The 20,188-nt window shown below is 37.5% G+C and overlaps 1 protein-coding gene across 2 annotated transcripts; it reads left to right on the top strand.

Annotated features, from left to right (window-relative positions):
- The first annotated feature begins 769 nt into the window (after nt 1–769).
- Nucleotides 770–18,011, top strand: CCDC181 (coiled-coil domain containing 181). Of its 2 annotated transcripts, none has more exons than XM_045298246.1 (5): nt 770–910; nt 2,479–3,420; nt 6,343–6,489; nt 15,580–15,731; nt 17,768–18,011. In XM_045298246.1, the coding sequence occupies exons 1-5, from the start codon at nt 794–796 to the stop codon at nt 17,922–17,924; spliced, it is 1,515 nt and encodes a 504-aa protein (XP_045154181.1). In that variant the 5' UTR covers nt 770–793; the 3' UTR covers nt 17,925–18,011. The 2 variants fall into 2 exon arrangements, with proteins under 2 accessions (XP_045154181.1, XP_012861182.1); XM_013005728.2 differs by having other exon boundaries at nt 15,577–15,731.
- The last annotated feature ends 2,177 nt before the right edge of the window (nt 18,012–20,188 follow it).

The following is a 20,188-nucleotide window of genomic DNA, read 5'->3' as shown; positions in this document are numbered from 1 at the left end:
TTTTCACCGAAACGTCTTAAATCTTTTTACACATAGCACTGAAAGCCTTATCTCTTTGCTTCTGTAACGACTGTACATCTAGTGCAAAGAGGTTTTTCCACATGCGTTCACCATCATCTGAGTTTGACCCTCAGGAGGGTAAAATATATAAAAATCTCACCGTAGTAAAGTTTGCACCAGATCAGGTAAACTAAAAAAACTCACTGCCATCTAGTTGATTCTGACTCATAGCAACCCTCCAGGGAGCTCTGGTGGTGTAGTTGGTTATGAGATGGGCTGCTAACTATAAGGTCAGCAGTTTGAAACCACAAGCCAGCTTGCAGGAGACAGATGAGGCTTTTCACTCCTGTAAAGATTTGCAGTCTCGGAAACCCACAGGAGCTGTTCTCTTCTGTCCTGGAAGTCACTGCGTGTCAGGGTTCACTCGGCAGTGAGACAAGGTTAGGAGCCTAGTCAAAAACTTTGAGACATTCACTTTTCTCAGAACATTTTATTATCTACCATCTTTAGTCTCTTTGTAGATGAGGATTTGGGGAACTGGAGAAATATAGAAGGGTTTTTAGGAATGGGACACCTGTGGAACTATCTGACTATCGTGAATTTCTCTTTTAGAATATACATCCATATTTAACATTGTGTGCATTGTGTTTTTATGTGTTAATTAGATTTTTCATGGAAACAGTAATATCTTAAATCTACCTTCAACATTAATCTCTATAAATCCACCCTTAAAGTGGATATAACATATCATCTTTCTAAAATTTTATAGCATTATTCCACTACAAAATAAACAATGAATGGAACTGAAGGTATTGATTCAAAAGAATGTGGAGAATATGAAGATGACTTTGAAAAGGATCTGGAGTGGTTAATTAATGAAAAAGAAAAGAGGAGTGACAGCGTAAATGAGGTATATATAAATTGCCAAAAGAGTTTATTATAGTTAAATTAGCAAATAAAGCAACTCCTCAGTAAACATGATCTTTCTGCTAATATTTGAAAATGCCTGGATTACTCTTCAAGAGAATGAATATAGTAAAAAAAGGAAAAGGTCAAACACTGAGATTTAGGGATACTTCCTGGAAAAAGTGGTTCCAGTAAAAATGCTTGTTTATTACTTATTAAGGAAAATGAGCTAGTTCCTGGATTATGGGAGATTTTGTCTCTTTGCATGCATGCACATGCTCATATGTATGCATATGTGTATTGTGTTCAGGTGTGTGATATGTATATGCTTATCTTTTGAATGGGCCAGGTGTATTGACTTATCAGACATCTAGAAGTGCTGTGCAAATTATGAAGAGAAGTCTGCTGACAAAGATGACCTATCAGCAAGGGGAAGAGGAAGAGACTCTAGGGGACTGAGTCATAGCTTACTATGGCGCTGTTTGAGGAGGGAGAGAACTGTCTAATAGAAAGGGGGGAAAAGTTTATTGTAGAGATAAAGTGTTCAGTAAGTGAAATGTATGTATGAGGAAGCTTCAAAAAATTCATGGAAAATTTGAATGAAAAGATAATGGAAATTTCCACAACTTTTTGAAGTCGCTGAGTATGTGGAGAAAGTGGTCAGTAAACCAAACAAAACCAAACTGACTGCCATCAAGCCGATTCTGACTCATAGTGGCCCTATTGGACAGAAAGCTGCCCCTTTGGGTTTCTGGGCCTACAAACCGTTAAGGGAGCTAAACTGTTGACCTCGTGGGTAGCACCCGGCACAGAACCCACTGTGACTAGGGCTACTTAATTAGAAACAGCAGTTATAGAAAGGGGTTTGTGATGAGATAATACTGGTTTATGGCTCATGTGGAATTAAACTTACATTAAGTGGAAGGCCAGGTTGTCCTATGGGCCATTAGCCTGGGTTATTTGGCGTCTCTGAGGATAGCTGAGTAAGAAAAATCTGACCTTGAAGTAAATATGAACCTACAATGTGGACTTAGGTTCTACAAACAACTGCAACAATAATAATTTGAAAAGATTATCAAAACTTCAGATGATTAGGACTTGACTAGTGGTTGTGGAGAGAAAGGTTCTGCTGCTAGCACAAGATGCTGTTTTAAAGTATCTATTAGAAGGAGGGGAAACATAGGGGAATTGTTCTTCAAAAAGTACAGGTGGAGAATAATTTATAGGGGCCAGAATGTTAAAATAACATGCTATTTATAGTTACCTTATAGTGAATTAGCATAAATATTTTAAAAATCCATGTAGCACCTAGCAACATCAACTTAGAGTTATATTTCCTTATAGTATTATTGTCACATATATGTCTTTCCCTTGGAGAGGTGCACATATATTAATTAATGTGAATTAAATTATTAGGTGTGAAATATGAGCAGGGAACACTTAGATTAGCCCATTTATAAAATAAATTATGAGTAGGAAAATCCATTTTGAATTTCCCACACATAAATGGACAAAGGGTGCCCATTGTGACTGAAAAAGAGAGCCTTACATTCTTCTTCTGTTTTTTTAAAGGTGGCTTCTGATAAGGAAGAAACGATTAGCCAAGAATTAAAAGAGAATGCAGCAGAAATAGAATGCACCAAGCAGCTTTCCGATTCTGATGAATTCTTGAATGATGAAGGGTCATCAAGAAAAAATGACTTCATTTCTGTACCAAGAATTCAACCCTTGGATCCCGTATCAGATTCAGATAGTGAAGGCTCTTTCCAGGAATCGAGAACTGAAAGCCAGAAAGACCTGGAAGAAGAAGAGGATGAGGAAGTTCGGCTATATATTATGGAGAAAATTATACAAGCCAACAAACTTCTACAGAATCAGGAACCTGTGAATGATAAAAGGGAGCGAAAACTTAAATTCAAGGACAAATTAGTTGATCTGGAGGTTCCTCCACTGGAAGACACTGATACTTACAAAATCTGTTTTGAAAATGAAAGTAATATGTCTGGAAAACTGTCACAGCTATGCATTTCCAGTGAAATTATACAAGAAAATGTCCTCCTATCATTTGACAATGAAGCTTGTGAAGAAAACAAGAATAGGAAGATACTTATAGAGAGAGATGGAAAGTTTGAACTTGTGAATTTACAAGACATTGAGAGTCAGGGTTTTTTCCCACCTATTCATAATGCAGATAACGAACCTCAGCAGGTATCACCCAGGCCTCCCCACTCACCTATCAATGGGGTTATGAAAGAAGAGCCAATAGCAAAGATCCATGCTGTTGCTCACTCTTCAACAGGAGAGATTCTGGCCTATGTCCCTCAGCCGCCAACCAATCCCAAGACTCGTCCAAATTCTGCTGTCAAGCCAGAGAGAAGGAAAGGGCGTGGGAAGTCTAATTACATGACCCAATCTACAAGTATATCTCCAGTGGCTTCAACCTACTGCCTTTCCTCTCGACAGAAAGAGCTGCAAAAACAGCTCGAACAAAAGAGAGAAAAGCTCAAGCGAGAGGTGAGAAAGCATAAGCGAACCATCTGTTCATAGTGGAGTTTTGTCAGTTCACGGCTTGCAAATGCAGTCAGAATTGAAATGGCTCTCCACGTGTTAGACTGTTGCTCATTTGTCTCATTTGTCTGTGATTGGAGTAAGTGGTTAAGCGTTAAAGATGTGTTTCTGGAACAAACACTAGTGAGTACCTTGACTCAATCTTGCAAGGAACACCAAGCACAGTAATGAATGCCCTGTGCTAGAGCTAGAGGTTTCAGCGAGGACTCGATCTGACCCCTTGTTTCAAAGGTGAGGCTCAGAGACCTAAACTGAGTGCTGAAAGTCCTCCTTACTATGTGCTAGGAAGATGTGTGACACCATGCGGTGTCAGATGGGACGCTGAATGCATAGGGTGCGGGGAGGTTAGGTTCCAGCAAGTAGACTGTAGACTTGGCCTATAACTCTCTGATTTATATATATGTTGTGTGCGTGTGTATTCATCTGTGTATGTCACACATTTGTGCATATAATTATTTGATTTGATTTCATTGTATTCTAGGAATAGAGTCTAATAATCCTCACAAATTGTTTCCAAAATGCTATATGGGATCTCAAATTGATTTTTTGTGGTTTTTAGTTTTTTCTTCTTAGATGAAACTGAATGTATTTTATAAATGAGAATTCTAAGTTCTTGAAGTGATTACTTTTCTCTAAATTACTAAATCAGTGTCCCAGTTCTCTGTCTTACCAGATCTAATTGTGTTAAGCATATATGATGACTTACCTAAATACTAAGTTTCAGCATAAGCAGAAGTTGGTAGAATTTTACCATTGGAAGAGGCCTTAGGGATCGTTTTACAGCTAGGAAAATTCTAGAAAGATTAAACAACTTTACTAAAGTCACTCAGCCTTTTAGTAGCGGAGTCAGAAATAAAAATTCTCATTCTCGTGGCATTCACTGGGATGCAGTGTGTCTTCCATCTAATGAGGTTTCTGGGAAATTTTCTGGCACCCAAATCACCAATTCACATTATATAAAAAGATGAAAAAAGCAATAAGAAAATGTAGCCTAAAGGACACCAAGGCAGAAATGTGTGAACTGTTACATGTTTACAGACTTCCTTGCTAAAATTTGAACTCCAGCATTCTTGGTTCAGATATATAACAATGCATAAGAGGATCTGTTAACTCAGATTTTTATGACAGAACAAAAAAATTGTTGAAAATGACTCAGCTATATGTTTGTTGTACACCCATGTGCATACCTGCACACTTCCATAAGAGTTATTGTTTTATATAAATATTGTGCTTGTTGCTACTAAACAGTGGTAACCTGTAACTGGTTGGACTGGGGCGTATCTGCTTTTCTTGTGATCTTTCCTGGGGCCTCAGGCTCTCTCTTGTGGACTCTGCTCTTCCCTGGTCAGGATCTCTTCCCTTATATGCTCATTAAAGGGTGGTCATTAAATGCAAATGCTTTTAACCCTTTGAAGATAGTTTCAGGGGAAGTCTCTCAATTCTTGGCTCAACTAAACATTTACTAGCTTTGGCCTGCTGTGTTCTGTTTTTCTATCCCAAGTGGATAATTTTCTTTTTTTTTTTGGTACCTGCATTTCTGTGTAATATGCACAAATAGTCCCTCCAGAAAGAGACTCATTTTGTCAGATATATTTATGCAAGGCTTCCAAAATTCATTTTGTTACAAGGAAATATATAAATGAATGTAAAATGTAATTGTTCTTTCAAAAGATATATTTTATGTCTTCAATTTGGTAGAATTTTTTTTCCTCCCTACTTTTTTGTTAGTCAAACAAAGAAGGAGGCACTTTGAATTTTATTATTTTGCAAAATTTTAATTTATGTGGTAAAGTTTTAGGATTGGAAAAGACTTAATTGGTTGATAAAACTTTTGTACAGATGAGAACTCTTAGGCAGAGGCTAAGGTTCAGTGATGTACCCACATTGCCGTAGTATGATCACCGAGTGGTGTGATTGTTACTCAGATCTACTACTGGTGTTATTTCCACTACGTTAGTCCCAGTAACTATTCTACAGCTCTATGTACCAGAGACTTTTTAGTTAAGAGCCTATTTTTTATATGAATCTTTTTAATTGGAACATAGACCAATGTTTTCTGCTTGTTGACTGCCTGATGTCTTCTTTGATGAAATATCTGTTCATGTCCTCTGCCCAGTTTTAAATTGGATTAGCTGGCTTTTTCTTCTTGACACGTTGCAGTTTTCTATAGGGTTTAGGGTTAGCATTTTGTACAATATCTTATTTTGACTTCTTTTCATTTTAACAGTTTCATGGACATATAATTTACATATCATATAGTTTGATGATTTAAACATATTAAAAGGCGTTGTGAGATCACTTTTAGAACACTTTCAATCAATTGTAGAAGCCTTCTTCCTTGTACTCTTTATTATTAGCGTCCCATGAAGTATTGCTAAACTAAGTCTCGCTTATATTTAGTATGCTTATAAGTTTAGTATGCACCTTGAAATTATTCCAGAATTTCCTTTCACAACCACAGTGCCACTTAATAAATTTTAAAATAATATTCAAAGACAGTCATATTGCTTCAGCAGACACTGGTGCTTTTTGAATATGGTGATGGTGTTGTTTTTGCATAACTAATTTGAGGAGCTGAAATCAAAAGTAAGTAAGAAGGAGAGATTCAAGATATTCCTAAAGAGCAGGTGTTCCTACACAACCTTATTTGTGTATATATAATTATATATTTTATCTCTACAGTTTAATCTTAAAAGATCTTCATTGTTTTCCCTAGGCAATTTAAGGACTTGATTTTATAAGGAGGACTAATTCTCATAAATTTTTGAAGGGAATCCTAATTTCAGATCTCAAAATGTTTCTCTCTACTCTGATAATTGATATACAGTATTATTAATGTATTACTAATATATATATATTTCCTACTAGGAGGAACAACGGAAAGTAGAAGAAGAGAAAGAAAAGAAAAAGGAGAATGACATGGTATTTAAAGCATGGTTACAAAAGAAAAGAGGGCAGGTCCTAGAAATGAGGAGAATTCAGCGAGCAAAAGAAATAGAAGATATGAACAGTAGAGTAAGTAATATTTCCTTATGAAAAATAATGTTATACAGCTATGAAAGCAGCATTTATTTACAGAAGGTAATTGGAATATAGACCAACAGCCTATGGAAGATACAGCAAAAATGATCCAGGAACTACCCCTGCATGATATAACATGCAGAAAACTATACAGTTAAGTTCTAGAAAGTCTTTTTTAAAAGTAGATGATTCTCGTTTTATTTAAATATTTTTCATAGCACAGAAGAAAATGGAAAGCTACTAATTAATTATTTTTAAGGTAGTTTAGCTTTGCTATTCAAATAGGGCTAAGATAGCTTACGTGGTCTCTGTTAAGAGTAGGGCTAAATAAACCCTACATCAAGTTGCTAAATCAAAGACAACAAATTAGTTAATTAAAAATTAAAGCAAAATTTAAGTTCTCCATAACATTACAACTTAGGAAAAATACATATTATCTAGTGCAGCTACAACAAATACTACAGGTGGGTGACTTTAACAACACATTTATTTTCTCAGTTTAGGAGGCTAGAAGTCAGAATTCAAGATGTCATCTCCAGAGGGAGGCTCTCTCTGTGGATTCTGGAGGAAAGTCCTTGTCTCTTTTGAGATTTTACTCCTGGGAATCTTCATGTGGCTTGGCATTTCTCTTCACTCAGAGCTGCTTCCTGGCTTGTTTGTTTAATCTTTTAAAGAAAATCTTTTAAACAAAAAGATTGGCTCAAGGTACACTCTACACTAATTCTTTCTCAATATAATAAAGGCAACCCATTCCCAAGTAGGATTATAACAAAAAACATAAAGGTTAAGCTTCAGAATATATTTTTAGCATGCCCAACTCAATCTATAACAAATATGTACCTATATACTCGTGCATGAGCCAAGTTTCTCAGCACATTTTTAATGCAGTTTTGTGGTAAAATTAGGTGCGTTGGTTGAAATTCGGGTCGACTTATACTCGAGTATATGTGGTAAGTAAAAATCGGTAAGTCAATTCTCAGTCCTTCAAATATCTCCCAGTAATAATCACTTTTAATGGTGCATTGAGTTCATCCCAACCCATAGCAACCCTATGCACAACAGAACACAACAAGGCTATCCTCACAATTGTTCTATACCTAAATCCATTTTTCACAGCCTCCATGCCATTCCATCTTGTTGAGGGCCTTTCCCTTTTTTGCTGATCCTCCACTTTACCGCGCATGATGTCCTTCTCCAGAGACTGACCTCTTCAGACAATATGTCCAAAGTGCATAAGAAAGGTTGGCCATCCTTGCTTCCGAGCAGCACTCTGGCCATACTTCTTCCCAGACAGATTTGTTTGTCCTTATAGCAGTCCATAATACTTACAATATTCTTCATCAACACTACAATTAAAATACATCAATTCTTCCAGTCTTCCTTATTATTCAATGTCCAACTTTCACTTGCAGATGAGCCCATTGAAAATATGGCTTAAGTCAGGTGCACCTTAGTCCTTGAAGTAACATTTTTGCTTTTCAATACTCTAAAGAGGTCTCGGAAGAACCAATGCAAAACGTCTTTTGATCTCTTGACTGCTGCTTCCATGGGCATTGATTGTGGATCCAAGCAAGACAAAATCCTTGACAACTTCATGACAATTTATCATGATATTACCTATTGGTCCAGTTGTGAGGATTTCAGTCTTCTTTACATTTAAGTCATAAACCATACTGAAGGCTGCAATCCTCGATCTTCATCAGCAAGTGCTTCAAGTCCTCCTCCCTGTCAGCAAGCACGATTGTGTCATCTGCATATCAAAGGTTGTCAATAAGTCTTTCACCAATTCTAATGCCACAATCTTCTTCATATAAGCCCGCTTTTCAAATTATTTGCTCAGCACACAGATTAAATAAGTATGGCGAGAGGATGTAACCCTGATACACACCTTACCTGATTTTAAGCCATGCAGTATTCCCTTGGTCTGTTCACACAGCTGTCTCTTAATCCATCTACACATTCATTACACATGAGCAAAATGGAGTATTCTGAAATTACCATTCTTCTCAAGGTTATGATCCACACAGTCAAATGTCTTTGCAGAGTGAATTAGACACAAGTAAACATATTTCTGGTATTCTGTGCTTTGACCTAAGATCCATCTGACATCAGCAATGATATCCCTTGTTCCACATGCTCAGGTGAACCCATCCTTAACCTCTGGTAGCTCTCTGCCAACGTACAATGATGCAACCATTGTTGGATGATCTTCAGCAAAATTGTACTTGCATCGTGAAATGGTGGAATGCCAACTAGTGTTTTTATGGTACAGTGACTATGTATTCTTTCCATCTTATTTGGGTGCTTCCTGCACTTGTCAATATTTTGCCCCTAGAATCTTTCAATATTGCAACTTGAACCTTGATTTTTTTTTTCAAAACCATGTTATTGAGAGCTAATACAGATATGTCATTCCATAATTCATTCACATCAAGCAGTATTGTACAAGTGCTACCAGAATCAGTTTAAAAACTTTCTCTTCCTTCTTGAACTCCTTGATATCAGCTCTCCTTTACCCCCTCTTTTTCACTGTACCTCCCAGGAACACTTATTTTGTCATCTCTATAGATTCATCAATTTTGGGTTTCATATACCAAAAACCAGAAAAACATGACAAAATTTCAAGAGAGCTACCCGCAGTTACAAAATACATCAGAAATAAATCCCAATAAGGAAAAAAAACACAGAAAACGTTGAAAACCAGGTCATGCCCAGCGTGTATCAGTGGGGGGATCAAGTGACAAGGTTATAACCATTCAAGTCAGGTTTATCATTTTTATCTCCTATAGTCATCCCTCCAACACTCCTATTTGGTGGCTAGTTTATCCCCATTCCTCCATAATGGATATAGGGAAATCACCAGGGGCTTATTTCCTGTGTAGATTTCACAAATGTATTTTGGGTTCCACTGTCATCCATAACCTCCTGCAAACTGGATTCTCAGTTTAGACTCTGGTACTACTCCCTTCTTTCATTTAAGATTCTATGATTTACAATCCTTGGGTCACTGATGATGGTGTGCTTCTTCCATGTGGATATAGTTGACATCTCACTTAGGTGCTTCTTTGGAAACAAGCCTTTAAGACCCCAGATGCTATCTGAAAGCTCTGCACCATCTAATTTCTTTATCACACTTTGCTATAGCACCCATCTCTTTTGTGTACCCTTCAAGCAGGGTACAAACAAATTGCTCTTAGATTGGAGCTAGGATTTAGTGTGAGTCCAGAATCCATTCCTGGGTTTTATTTATCTGACTTTGGCTCCCCTTAGAGATCTCCTTGTTAATTTATGGTAAAGAGTCTTATTGATCAATTCCCTAGAGCATAAAGATCTTTTGTCAATATTATTGTTGATTAGCCTTTGATACTAACTTTTAAAACACTATTGAGAGAGGATTATTGGGCTAGTATAGGCTAACTACATATTTCAATACCTGAATTATTAACTTGCATAGAATAAATCCTATGTGGCTGTATGGTATAACAAACAATGGGAGTTGGTTGTCATGCAACTTTTTCATTAATATTCACTGACAATGTCAATCACAGGTCTGCCAGAATAATACATATATCTTAATACAGCAAGTAGGGCATTGATGTACTTAATCAATGTTGTCTGTCTACCAACAGTTCAGTAAACTTGGTATAGCTGTCTTCAGCTTCTCCAAACACTATGAATTTTCATTCAGAAGTTCTCAGGTTACAGGTGTGTTTGAGGTAGAGTTCAGTTCACCTAGTAGAGTTTCCACATTGGATCCCTCTGGTGTGGCCTTTTTAGCATGTGTGCACCTTGAAGATACAGAATTCAATGCCCCAGTGTTTTTTGGCACTTGGCCTGGATCCCTAGGCTGTGTCTAGAAAATTGGGCAAATTTGGTTTATTGGATGCATATTACCAGGTACGTTAATCTGGGTAGACTAGAGAAACAAGTTCGTAGACACTCATATTTGTATAAGAAAGAGCTTTACATACAAGAGCAATTGAATATTGAGAAAGCATCCCAGCCCAGTCCAGATCAAGTCTGTAAGTCTTTTATTAGCCCACATGTCTGATAACAATTTATAAATTCCTCTTCAGACTCATGAAACACATGCAATGATGTCGAATGCAAGGTCACAGGCCAGTGGGTGGAAAGTCTTGTGGATCCAGTGGTGGTGTAAGCATCTCCGCACTGGCAGGGGTCTCCATGTGGCTTCTCCAGCTCCGAAGGCACGGGCTATATCAACATAGCACCCTTTGTCTTGTCAATAGAGTGTCTCTTAGGGAGTGAGCGTGTGTCCCACCTTCAAAGAACTATTTATCTCCTAAGCACCTCCAAATGAGGTCATCAAGCTGCAATCTGATTAACAGGCTAAACTCCACCCCTTCTCTCTTAATCCTCAAATTGACACCAGATTATGTAACTACCACAGGGATATTCCCTCCTTAGGGTCCTTACAAGTATTTTAGGGAGGATTGGGGCGGGGAGAAGCATAGCACATTGCTGAAGTGGCTGAGAATAGAGAAGGCTGAAGGACCAAGGAGAACACAACTGTGACTGGACTGCTGATACTTTCCTAGAGGATGATGGACATTTAGCCCTCTGACATCCAACCTAATGTAAAGTATTCATTGGGTATTTGTAATAATAAATGCACTCTGATTGTTCTTTTTGTGGATGATCAAAAGAATACATTTCTTCTGAATTGTATTCTTTAAAAACATGAGCCATGATGAGCATAATTTTTTTTTAAATTTTTATTTACTTAGCCATGAAGTTTCTTTTCCTCTAGCTACATTTCAAAGGTGTTTCAAAAGTGGATTTAAATGATTAATTGTATCATAACTAATAGAACACGAGTATTTTTATGAATTTTGTCTATATAAGTTGAGCTATACTATAATTAGTCAGTTAATTAATTTAACTTATTACATTGGGATAGAAGGTATATTAAGTTGATTACTTATGTGGGATATAGAGTACATAATATGAGTCACAGTTCCCAGGACCTATTTTACATTGACTGGAAAAATAAAAGCCTCCAGGCTGTAGAATTTTTATTACACTTTAAAGGAGAAATTATTAAAAATATGTCATTACATATTTGCTATGGACTTTCCATCTCGTTTAGTGATATAAGTAAATATTGTGTATGTATACATCTGTCTGTCTATCTATTGACATATACATAAGTGGGTAAGTAAAAAATTATTGCTTTAAGATCATAGAAGCCTTTATTAAATACAAAAACCAAAACATGAAGCTACTGTTTCTTGACATATTCTCCAACTAGGTCTATACCCATCTGAAGGTGGTGCGCCCATCCCTAAATTTTCCCTAAAGAATTCTGTGTTCGTCAACACGGCAATTTGGGTATTCTCAAGGGACCTACAGAGTGTTCCTCTGAAGGATTTTTTCTTAATGAATATAAAATTTGTAGCTGACAGTTTTATTGTTGTTGTTTTTGTTTTTCCATCCAGTACTTAAAGATGGTGTTCAAATGTTTCTGGTCTCTGTTGTTTAGAAAGGTTTGCTATTGTTAGCCGTCAAGTACTTGTGTACCTCACCTATGTTCAGAGTGGAACAGCTCCCTGGGGTTTTCCAAGTTGTGATCTATCAGAAGCAGATTGCCAGCCCTGTCTTGTGAGGCACTTCGGAATGGGTTTGCATCATCAACTTTTGGCTAGTAGTCGGGTGTTTGTTCCACTCAGTGACTCCTCTCCATTCAGTGTTCCTTTATATGATAATGTGTTCCCCCGCACCCCCTGTGGCTACTTTTTTGGTTTTGATTTTGTGCTTGTGATTTTAAAAAATCTTACCTTAGTTATGTTTTTCTGGGCTTCTTGTTGACATTTCCCACCAAATTTGGTGGGTTTTGAAATTCCAATATTGTTTTCTCATTTTCTTTCTCCTCTCCTCCTAGAAATCTTGTTTTACTACATTATTGCACATATTACTAAGATTCTGTTTACTTAAATATTTTTCTTTGCTGAATTTTCTTAATTTCTGTTAATCTGTATTAAAGCATTGACACGTTTTTTTCTTCTGCAGTGTCCATTGTATTCTTAAACCTATTCAGGATATTACAGGATTTTTGTTTTCCTTTTTTTTTTTTTTGCTAAGATTCTCTATGTTCATTCACAAGTTAATATTTTCCTTTAAATCCTTGACCATATTAGACCCATTTCAAAGTCCTCGTTTGTAAAATCAAATGTATTTTTCATCCAGGCTCCATTTCCATTGACCGTTGTTTACTCTAGGTTATGTCCGTTTCCTGGTTTTTGTATATCTTGTGACTTTTTATTTTGTAATGGACTTGGGGGATGCTGAATTGTAAGGAATCTAGCTTACATTGTTTCCCCTTAAAGGATATTGAATTTGATTCTGCCAAGCAGTTAAATTAGTATTGTATTCTCTTGATCCTGCATCTTATGGTTTTTAAGGATGTCTATATTGCATGGCCTTTACTCAGACATGGTTCTCCCAAAACATGGGCTCTCTAGCGTAGTAATCAGATGTTTGAGTACATAGTGAAGTATTCTCACTCTCCTGAAATTGTGTAACCTCTCCTATCTTCATCACGTGCAGATCAATAGCAACTTCTCTTCGCTAAACTTCACAGAATCTCACTCTGAGCATATACACCCTAGTCTTTATGAAGACATAAGGGTTGTCCCATATAGATGTCTTTCCAATACCTTTCCTCAATTCTGTCATCCCAGTAGCCCCAAAGTCCTATCTTTATTTCATCAGCCAAGTGAGACGGTTGATGGCTCTAGGCCAAGGAACACTGGTGGCATTGCTGGGTAATCGTTGGACCGATTAACCCAAAGTTGGCACTTCAAACTTAACAGTTACTCTGCTGGAGAAAGATGTGACTGTCTGCCCCCATGAAGAGTTACAACCTTGAAAACCATGTAAGGCAGTTCTACTCTGTCTAATCGGGGCCATTATGAGACTGAATCTACTTGATGGCAGTGGGTTTGAGGTTTTTTGTGACTTTCTCTGCTGTGTTTTCCCATCCTCTGTCCCACCATTCCACCATTCCCCCATTCAAAATTTGAAGCCTCATTTTGTCAGACCCTTCCTAACTACTACCAGTCATATTCTTCTCTTAAAGTTTTATGCAAATGTAAATAAAAAGTAGTACCACAAAATCATAGAAATGTTTATAAAACAAACATGGTAAAATGTGAAGACGTTATTTCTTAGCCTTTTTTCTATCTTGGTCAATACATGACTGAAGGTACTATCTCTCTAACTCTTCCCTGAAGGAGCCAGGGTGGCATAGTGAGTTAGGTGTTCTGCTGCTAACCACAAGGTCCAAAGTTTGAACCCACCAGCTGCTCTGTGGGAAAAAGATGATGCAGTCTGCTCCGGAAAAGATGTAGTCTTAGAAACCCTGTATAGAGTTGCAATGAGGCAATATTGATTTGATGGCAGTGGGTTGGTTTTGCTCAGGGGTTACCGCTGTGTAAAATAATTTTACTTGAATACTGCATATTATTTCCATATGACTTTTATTTATTTATTTTTTAAAAATCATTTTATTGGGGGCTCATACAACTCTTATCACCATATATACATACATACATACATGCATGCATATATGTGTCATGCACATTTGTACATATGTTGCCATCATCACATTCAAAACATTTTCTTTCCACTTGAGTCCTTGGTATCAGCTCATTCCCCCCCGCCCCTCCCCCCTCCCTCCCTCATGAATCCATGATAACATTTTCTCCCTTCAACCACTTTTCTGTTGTCCGTCCCCCTGGGAGGGAGTTTTATGTAGATCATTGTCATCGGTTTCCCCTTTCTCTCTCCACCTTACCCTTACCCTCCTGGTATCACTACTCTCATTATTGCTCCTGAGGGGGTTATCTGTTCTTGATTCACTGTGTTTCCAGCTCTTACCTGGACCAGTGTACACCCTCTGGTTTAGCCGGATTTAGTACAATTAGGGGAATGACAGTGGGGAGGTAGGAAGTATTAAAGAACTAGAGAAAAGTTGTATGTCTCATCAGTGCTATACTGCACCCTGGTTGGTTCAACTCTTGCTTGTGACCCTTCTGTAAGGGAATGTCAATTGTTTACAGATGGGCTTTGGGTTGCCACTCCACACTCCCCTTCATTAACATTGATAAGATTTTTTTTGTCCTGGGTCTTTGATACCTGATCCCATGGACACCTCATGATCACATAGGTTGGTGTGCTTCTTCCATGTGGGCTTTGTTGCTTCTTAGCTAGATGGCCACTTGTTTATCTTCAAGACTTTAAGACCCCAGAAGCTATATCTTTTGATAGCTGCCCATCATCAACTTTCTTCACCACATGTGCTTATGCACCCATTTTGTCTTCAGCGATCATGTTGGGAAGGTGAGCATCACAGAATGCCTGGCTATTAGAACAAAGTGTTCTTGCATTGAGGGAGTACTTGAATTGAGGCCCAATGTCTGTCTGCTACCTTAATACTTAACATATAGATATATGTACATAGATCTATTTCCCTATTGTTATATATAAATATATTTCCTTATGTATATGCCTGTATTTAGACTTCTATGAATGTCCTTTGCCTCCTGGTTCTTTCCTCTATTTCCTTTCACTTTCCTCTTGGCCCACTATCAGGTTCAGCCTTCATTTGTGTTTCAGTAATTCCTCTGGGCTACCCTGCACTTGATCAAGCCCCACCAGGCATCTTATGCCCTCCTCACCATCGATTTTAGATTACTTGCTCCTTTGTCCCTGGGTTGGTTGGCACCCCTTTTCCTTTCCTTACATAAGACTTGAAAGGAGCCAGATGACAAATGAATTCAATGCAGAATTTTCTGTCTGAGTGGTAATATATGTGGCAGTCTGTTTCTGTAAAGATGTCCAGTCTTGGAAACCTGATGCTTTATGGGGTTGCTCTGAGTCAGAATCAACTTCATGGCCATGAAGTTTACCACATGGTTTGCGTCCTGGTTGTGCAGATAAGGTTGGCATTATTACATAAAAAAAGATCAGTCACATGTGTATCCTTACAGGTTTCAGTAGGCAGGGTTTCAAAAAGAAGTTTGAGTTTATTTAAAGTTAACAAGGCTGTTTTCCTGTTAGCAGGAAAACAGAGATCCCCATCAAGCTTTTCGGTTGTGGCTTAAAAAGAAGCATGAAGAGCAGATGAAAGAGAGGAAGACAGAAGCGCTAAGAAAGCAAGAAGAATGCTTATTCTTCCTTAAAGGAGCAGAGGGCCGGGAAAGAGCTTTTCAACAGTAAGTGGTAAAGGCAGGGTATTTTCTAACCCACCCTTAGAGTCATTTCATAGGCAGACAAGTTTGCGGAGGTGGGGGGGGGGGAGTATTTTCTCTGTAACAGTGTGCCTCTTTTCCATTTGAAATCCAGGTATATTTAAATAGGTGAGATAATGCTTTAACTCCATAGTTTGCATCTGAATACCATCCTTTCTCAAATATTGAATATTAAAATATTAAAAATTTCAACATTAAAAGTAAATTATGGCCCTAGTGCTACCTTTTGATAGCCCACCACTTACTTATTTGTTTTCTTATTTGTTTCTTAGAGAAACAGACTAAAGCTTGATCAGAGCTTCTCCTACTTAGTTCTCAGAAACATTGAATAGATTGCATTACCGTTGAGTGCCTTTCTATAAAGTAGGCAGGTAAGCCAGAAGGAAAATCTGTGTGGAAGAAATGAAACCAAGATACAACTTGGGTAATTTGCAGCAAATTTATCTCTTTGCAGTTAACCTGGGTAAGACTGTTTTAGCTGACAGAAAACCTTGGGGGAGGATGATAGGGGTAGAAGGAGATAATGAGGTTTACTACTTTCTTTCTCTTTGTTTTAACAGACGCGGTAAATATGCATTGTTAAAAGAGAAAGGAGAGGGCATTTTTGCCACTCATCAGTTTTAGAGTTAGCACCATAGTGCACATTGTCAAGATGTTTCACTATTACTTATGTTTAATATTAAAATCTAAATTGAGATCATCCTATAAGCCTGGTCTGCAGTAGGCTGATTTTTATTAATGACCTCATCTACTGCTACCTATTCCATACCCATTTCCCCCCAATTGGCCTCTAAATGACTTACAGTTAACTTGTCTGAACTATAATTCAGGGCCTTACAACGTCAGGACATGATATTCTTAATGTGTTTTCTATTCTAGCGAAGTCACTCATTGTTTAGGGTTATTCTGGTGGGGGGGTGGATTCTCAATTCACACACACATGCATCAGATATCTTAATATACTGCTATTTTACCCAAACTAGATTTATACACTTTAATTTGATAGGATATAAATACTTTTCTGTCACTTCTTTAAAAAAAAATCATTTTATTGGGGGCTCATACAACTCTTAGCACAATCCATCCATACATCCATTATGTCAAGTACATTTGTACATATGTTGCCATCATCATTCACAAAACATTTGCTTTCTACTTGAGCCCTTGGTATTAGCTCATTTCCCCCTCCCCCTCCCTCATGAACCCTTGATAATTTATAAATTATTATTTGTTCATGTCTTACACTGTTTGATGTCTCCCTTTACCCACTTTTCTGTTGTCTACCCACCATGGAGGGGGTTATATGTCGATCCTTGTAATTGGTTGCTCCTTTCTACCCTACCTTCCCTCCACCCTCCCGGTATCACTACTCTCACCAGTGGTCCTGAGGGGTTCATCTGTCCTGGATTCCCTGTGTTTCCAGCTCTTATCTGTACCAGCTATCACTTCTTTTGATGCTTTTACACAGGCTTAATTTTCTATTTTAAAGAAGGACAATTTATATACAAAAATATTCAAACAAGCATTGGTGGCATAGTGGTGAGCTATCTTCCAAAATATTCAACCCTATACTAATCCCTACCAAGAAGATTAAGGCAGCCTTTCTGCATGCTGGTTTTCTTACCAGTTAAGTACTGTTTTAGAATATAGGTGGTTGGAAAGAGTACATGAAATGGAATTTGTAATGTACATATTTAAATAGAAAAAGATTTTTAATAGGTATGTAAAATATTGCACTCATTGTAAAAAGCTACTTAACAGTTTCCTCGTAGACGAAATTACCTTCAAAATTCAAATTGACTTTAATTTTAATATAGGTGTTTCCTTGAAGTAGAAACCCCAAAAATTTCAGTTAATATTCTAATAATTTGTGTGGTGACTACAGCATTTCAATGTAAAGAAATATCAATTTTCTTTCACTGCTCATGGTAGTAACTTTTGACCACAAAGGGTGCATTTGGATCGATAGTAACCAATTCCAATCACGCCTTTCCTTACAGATGGCTGAGACGGAAACGCATAGAGAAACTAGCAGAGCAGCAAGCTGTCAAGGAGAGAAGCAGGCAGCTCCGACTAGAGGCAAGGCGTTCTAAACAGTTACAGAACCAGCTTTATACTGTGGCAGAAGCCAAAGCTTTTCGTTTTACTGACCATTAAAACTTAGGCATCTATTAAATACGTCATTTGGCAGCTGCTGTCCCTCAAAAATTTTTTATCATTTCTTATGATCTGTGTTTTTTTTTAATTATGGAAGTGGTGTTTACCTTTGGTGTTGTAAACTATGAATTTATCTTTTTAAAAAATACAAAAATGAAATAAATGTTTTCTTTTACTGTGTTGTAATGTGTTGCGCCATCTCTTAGTCTGTTTAGCAACTGAACAACAAATGAACCGTACATTGCTAGCTGTCCATAAGAAATGGATGATTTCTATCCCATACTTCCTGGTAATAACAGTTTCTATCAATTAAAAAAATTGCAATAGACTGTTTCATAAAACAGGAGGAGGTGCATCTTAAACATGCCTAATTCGTGACCTTATATTAACAAAATTCTACTTAGGTCAAACATTGAATTTGAATAGTTGTAGCCAGCAAAGGGTAAGTAAGGTAGACCTACTCCACCTTTAGTTCTGTTTTTCTCTCTCCATCACACACAACGTGATAGCAACAATAATACACAGTACTACTTTAGGTATGTTACAAAACGTATCCAACTTTTATAGTGTATTTATAATGTACCTAGTATTGTAAATGGTTTGCACAGTTTTATATAATCCTTATTAAAAAAAAAAAAACTACTGCCATCAAGTTGATTTCAACGCATAGTGATCTTAAATGAGGGTTTAAAGGTTGTGAATCTATATAGGAGAGGAAAGCCCCATTTTTCTCCCTTAGAGCATCTAGTGGGTTTGTACAGCTGACCATGTGGGTAGCAGTCCAATGTTTAACCCACTCCATGACCATGGATCCTATAACCCTTATAGCAACTGTATAATCTTCATTTTGCAGATGAGAAAAAGTCTTGGGAGATGACAAAATCTCTCAAGGAGATCTTGATCTGTATGCTTACAAAATCCATTTTCTTAGCTGTCTTATAAAGTGTACATACCTTGATAAACCTGTCAAATACTTAAATCTATATAAATACGATAAAGGCAGGAACCCAATGCAAAGAGGAACATTACCCTTGATACATGTCAGAGCCTGTCATGGGTGAAGAACAAAGGGAAACGTGTGATGGAGGGTGAACAGTCGCTTTAGGAATTCTGTTAAGAAGAGATTCAAAAGGAAAATGTTCTTTACTGTGTATTTGTGCCTTAATCACTTTGACCCTAAATTAAACAAACAACAACAAACCACACAAAGCTATTTATGCATGTGTCAACTTCTATAGCACTTTGAGCACATGACTGGGCAATTTAACAGTTCACTATTACTGATTTTGCATTGTTGCTTACAGGTGTCATGGTATTTTTCCTGATTTTATAGTAAATGCCTTAAGGATGAAATTTGATATTAAAAATACACAGTATGCAATCATTACCACAGTATGGAGTATGTATTTTCATACCTATAAAGATTCAGAAACGATTGAAGACTGTAGGACTGAACATACAGTAGATGCAGTACTCAAGTAATTGTTAATATACATTTAAAGAAGGCCTACTTTCAATTAAGGTGGCACAATTAAAGTGCCCACTAATGATAATATGAAGTGATTGCTATTTTAGTTAATAAAATATTCCATGTAGTAGATGAAATCTTCTATTTTAAAAAGAAGTGAGAAAAATCTAGCCGGGCAAAATTGGGAGCTGGAGGAAGTAGGATGTTAGACTGGGCAATGGTGTGATAGTATGAATGATGCTGTTAGGGGCCCTCGGGCAGCTCTGACCCACAGCCATACTATGAATAACAGCAGGACACTGCCCTATCCTGGGCCATCCTCAAAGTACTCCTACGCCTGGCCAGTATGATGTCCTCCTCCAGGAACTGGTCTCTCCTGACAACATGCCCAATGTACGTGAGACAAAGTCTCACCATCCTTGTTTCTTTTTTAAAAAAATATTGGGGGCTTGTCAACTCTTACCACAATCCATACATACATCCATGGTGTCAAGCACGTTTGTACATTTGTTGCCGTCATCATTCTCAAAGCATTTTCCTTCACTTGAGCTCTTGATATCAGCTCAGTTTTTGTCTCTTCCTCCCCCACCCTCCCTCCCTCACGAACCCTTGGTAATTTATAAATTACTATTTTTCATGTCTTACACTGTTCGATGTCTCCCTTCACCCACTTTTCTGTGGCCTGTCCCCCCAGGGAGGGAGTTATATGTAGATCATTGTGATCAGTTTCCCCTTCCTCCCCCACCTTCCCCTTACCCTCCTGTTATTGCTACTCTCATTATTGTTTCTGAGGGGT

This window comes from Echinops telfairi, unplaced genomic scaffold (assembly GCF_000313985.2).
Source record: "Echinops telfairi isolate 266 unplaced genomic scaffold, ASM31398v2 ScPeMD7_7424;HRSCAF=8462, whole genome shotgun sequence".
Lineage (NCBI taxonomy): Eukaryota > Metazoa > Chordata > Mammalia > Afrosoricida > Tenrecidae > Echinops > Echinops telfairi.
Note: the sequence above shows the minus strand (reverse complement) of the source record. Positions and strands in the feature narration are given on the sequence as shown.

Coding starts and splice junctions, on each gene's coding strand:
- CCDC181 (XM_013005728.2), top strand. CDS start 794: ATGAATGGAACTGAAGGTATTGATTCAAAAGAATGTGGAGAATATGAA. Junction 911..2,478: donor GGAGTGACAGCGTAAATGAG/GTATATATAAAT, acceptor GTTTTTTTAAAG/GTGGCTTCTGATAAGGAAGA. Junction 6,490..15,576: donor TAGAAGATATGAACAGTAGA/GTAAGTAATATT, acceptor TTTTCCTGTTAG/CAGGAAAACAGAGATCCCCA.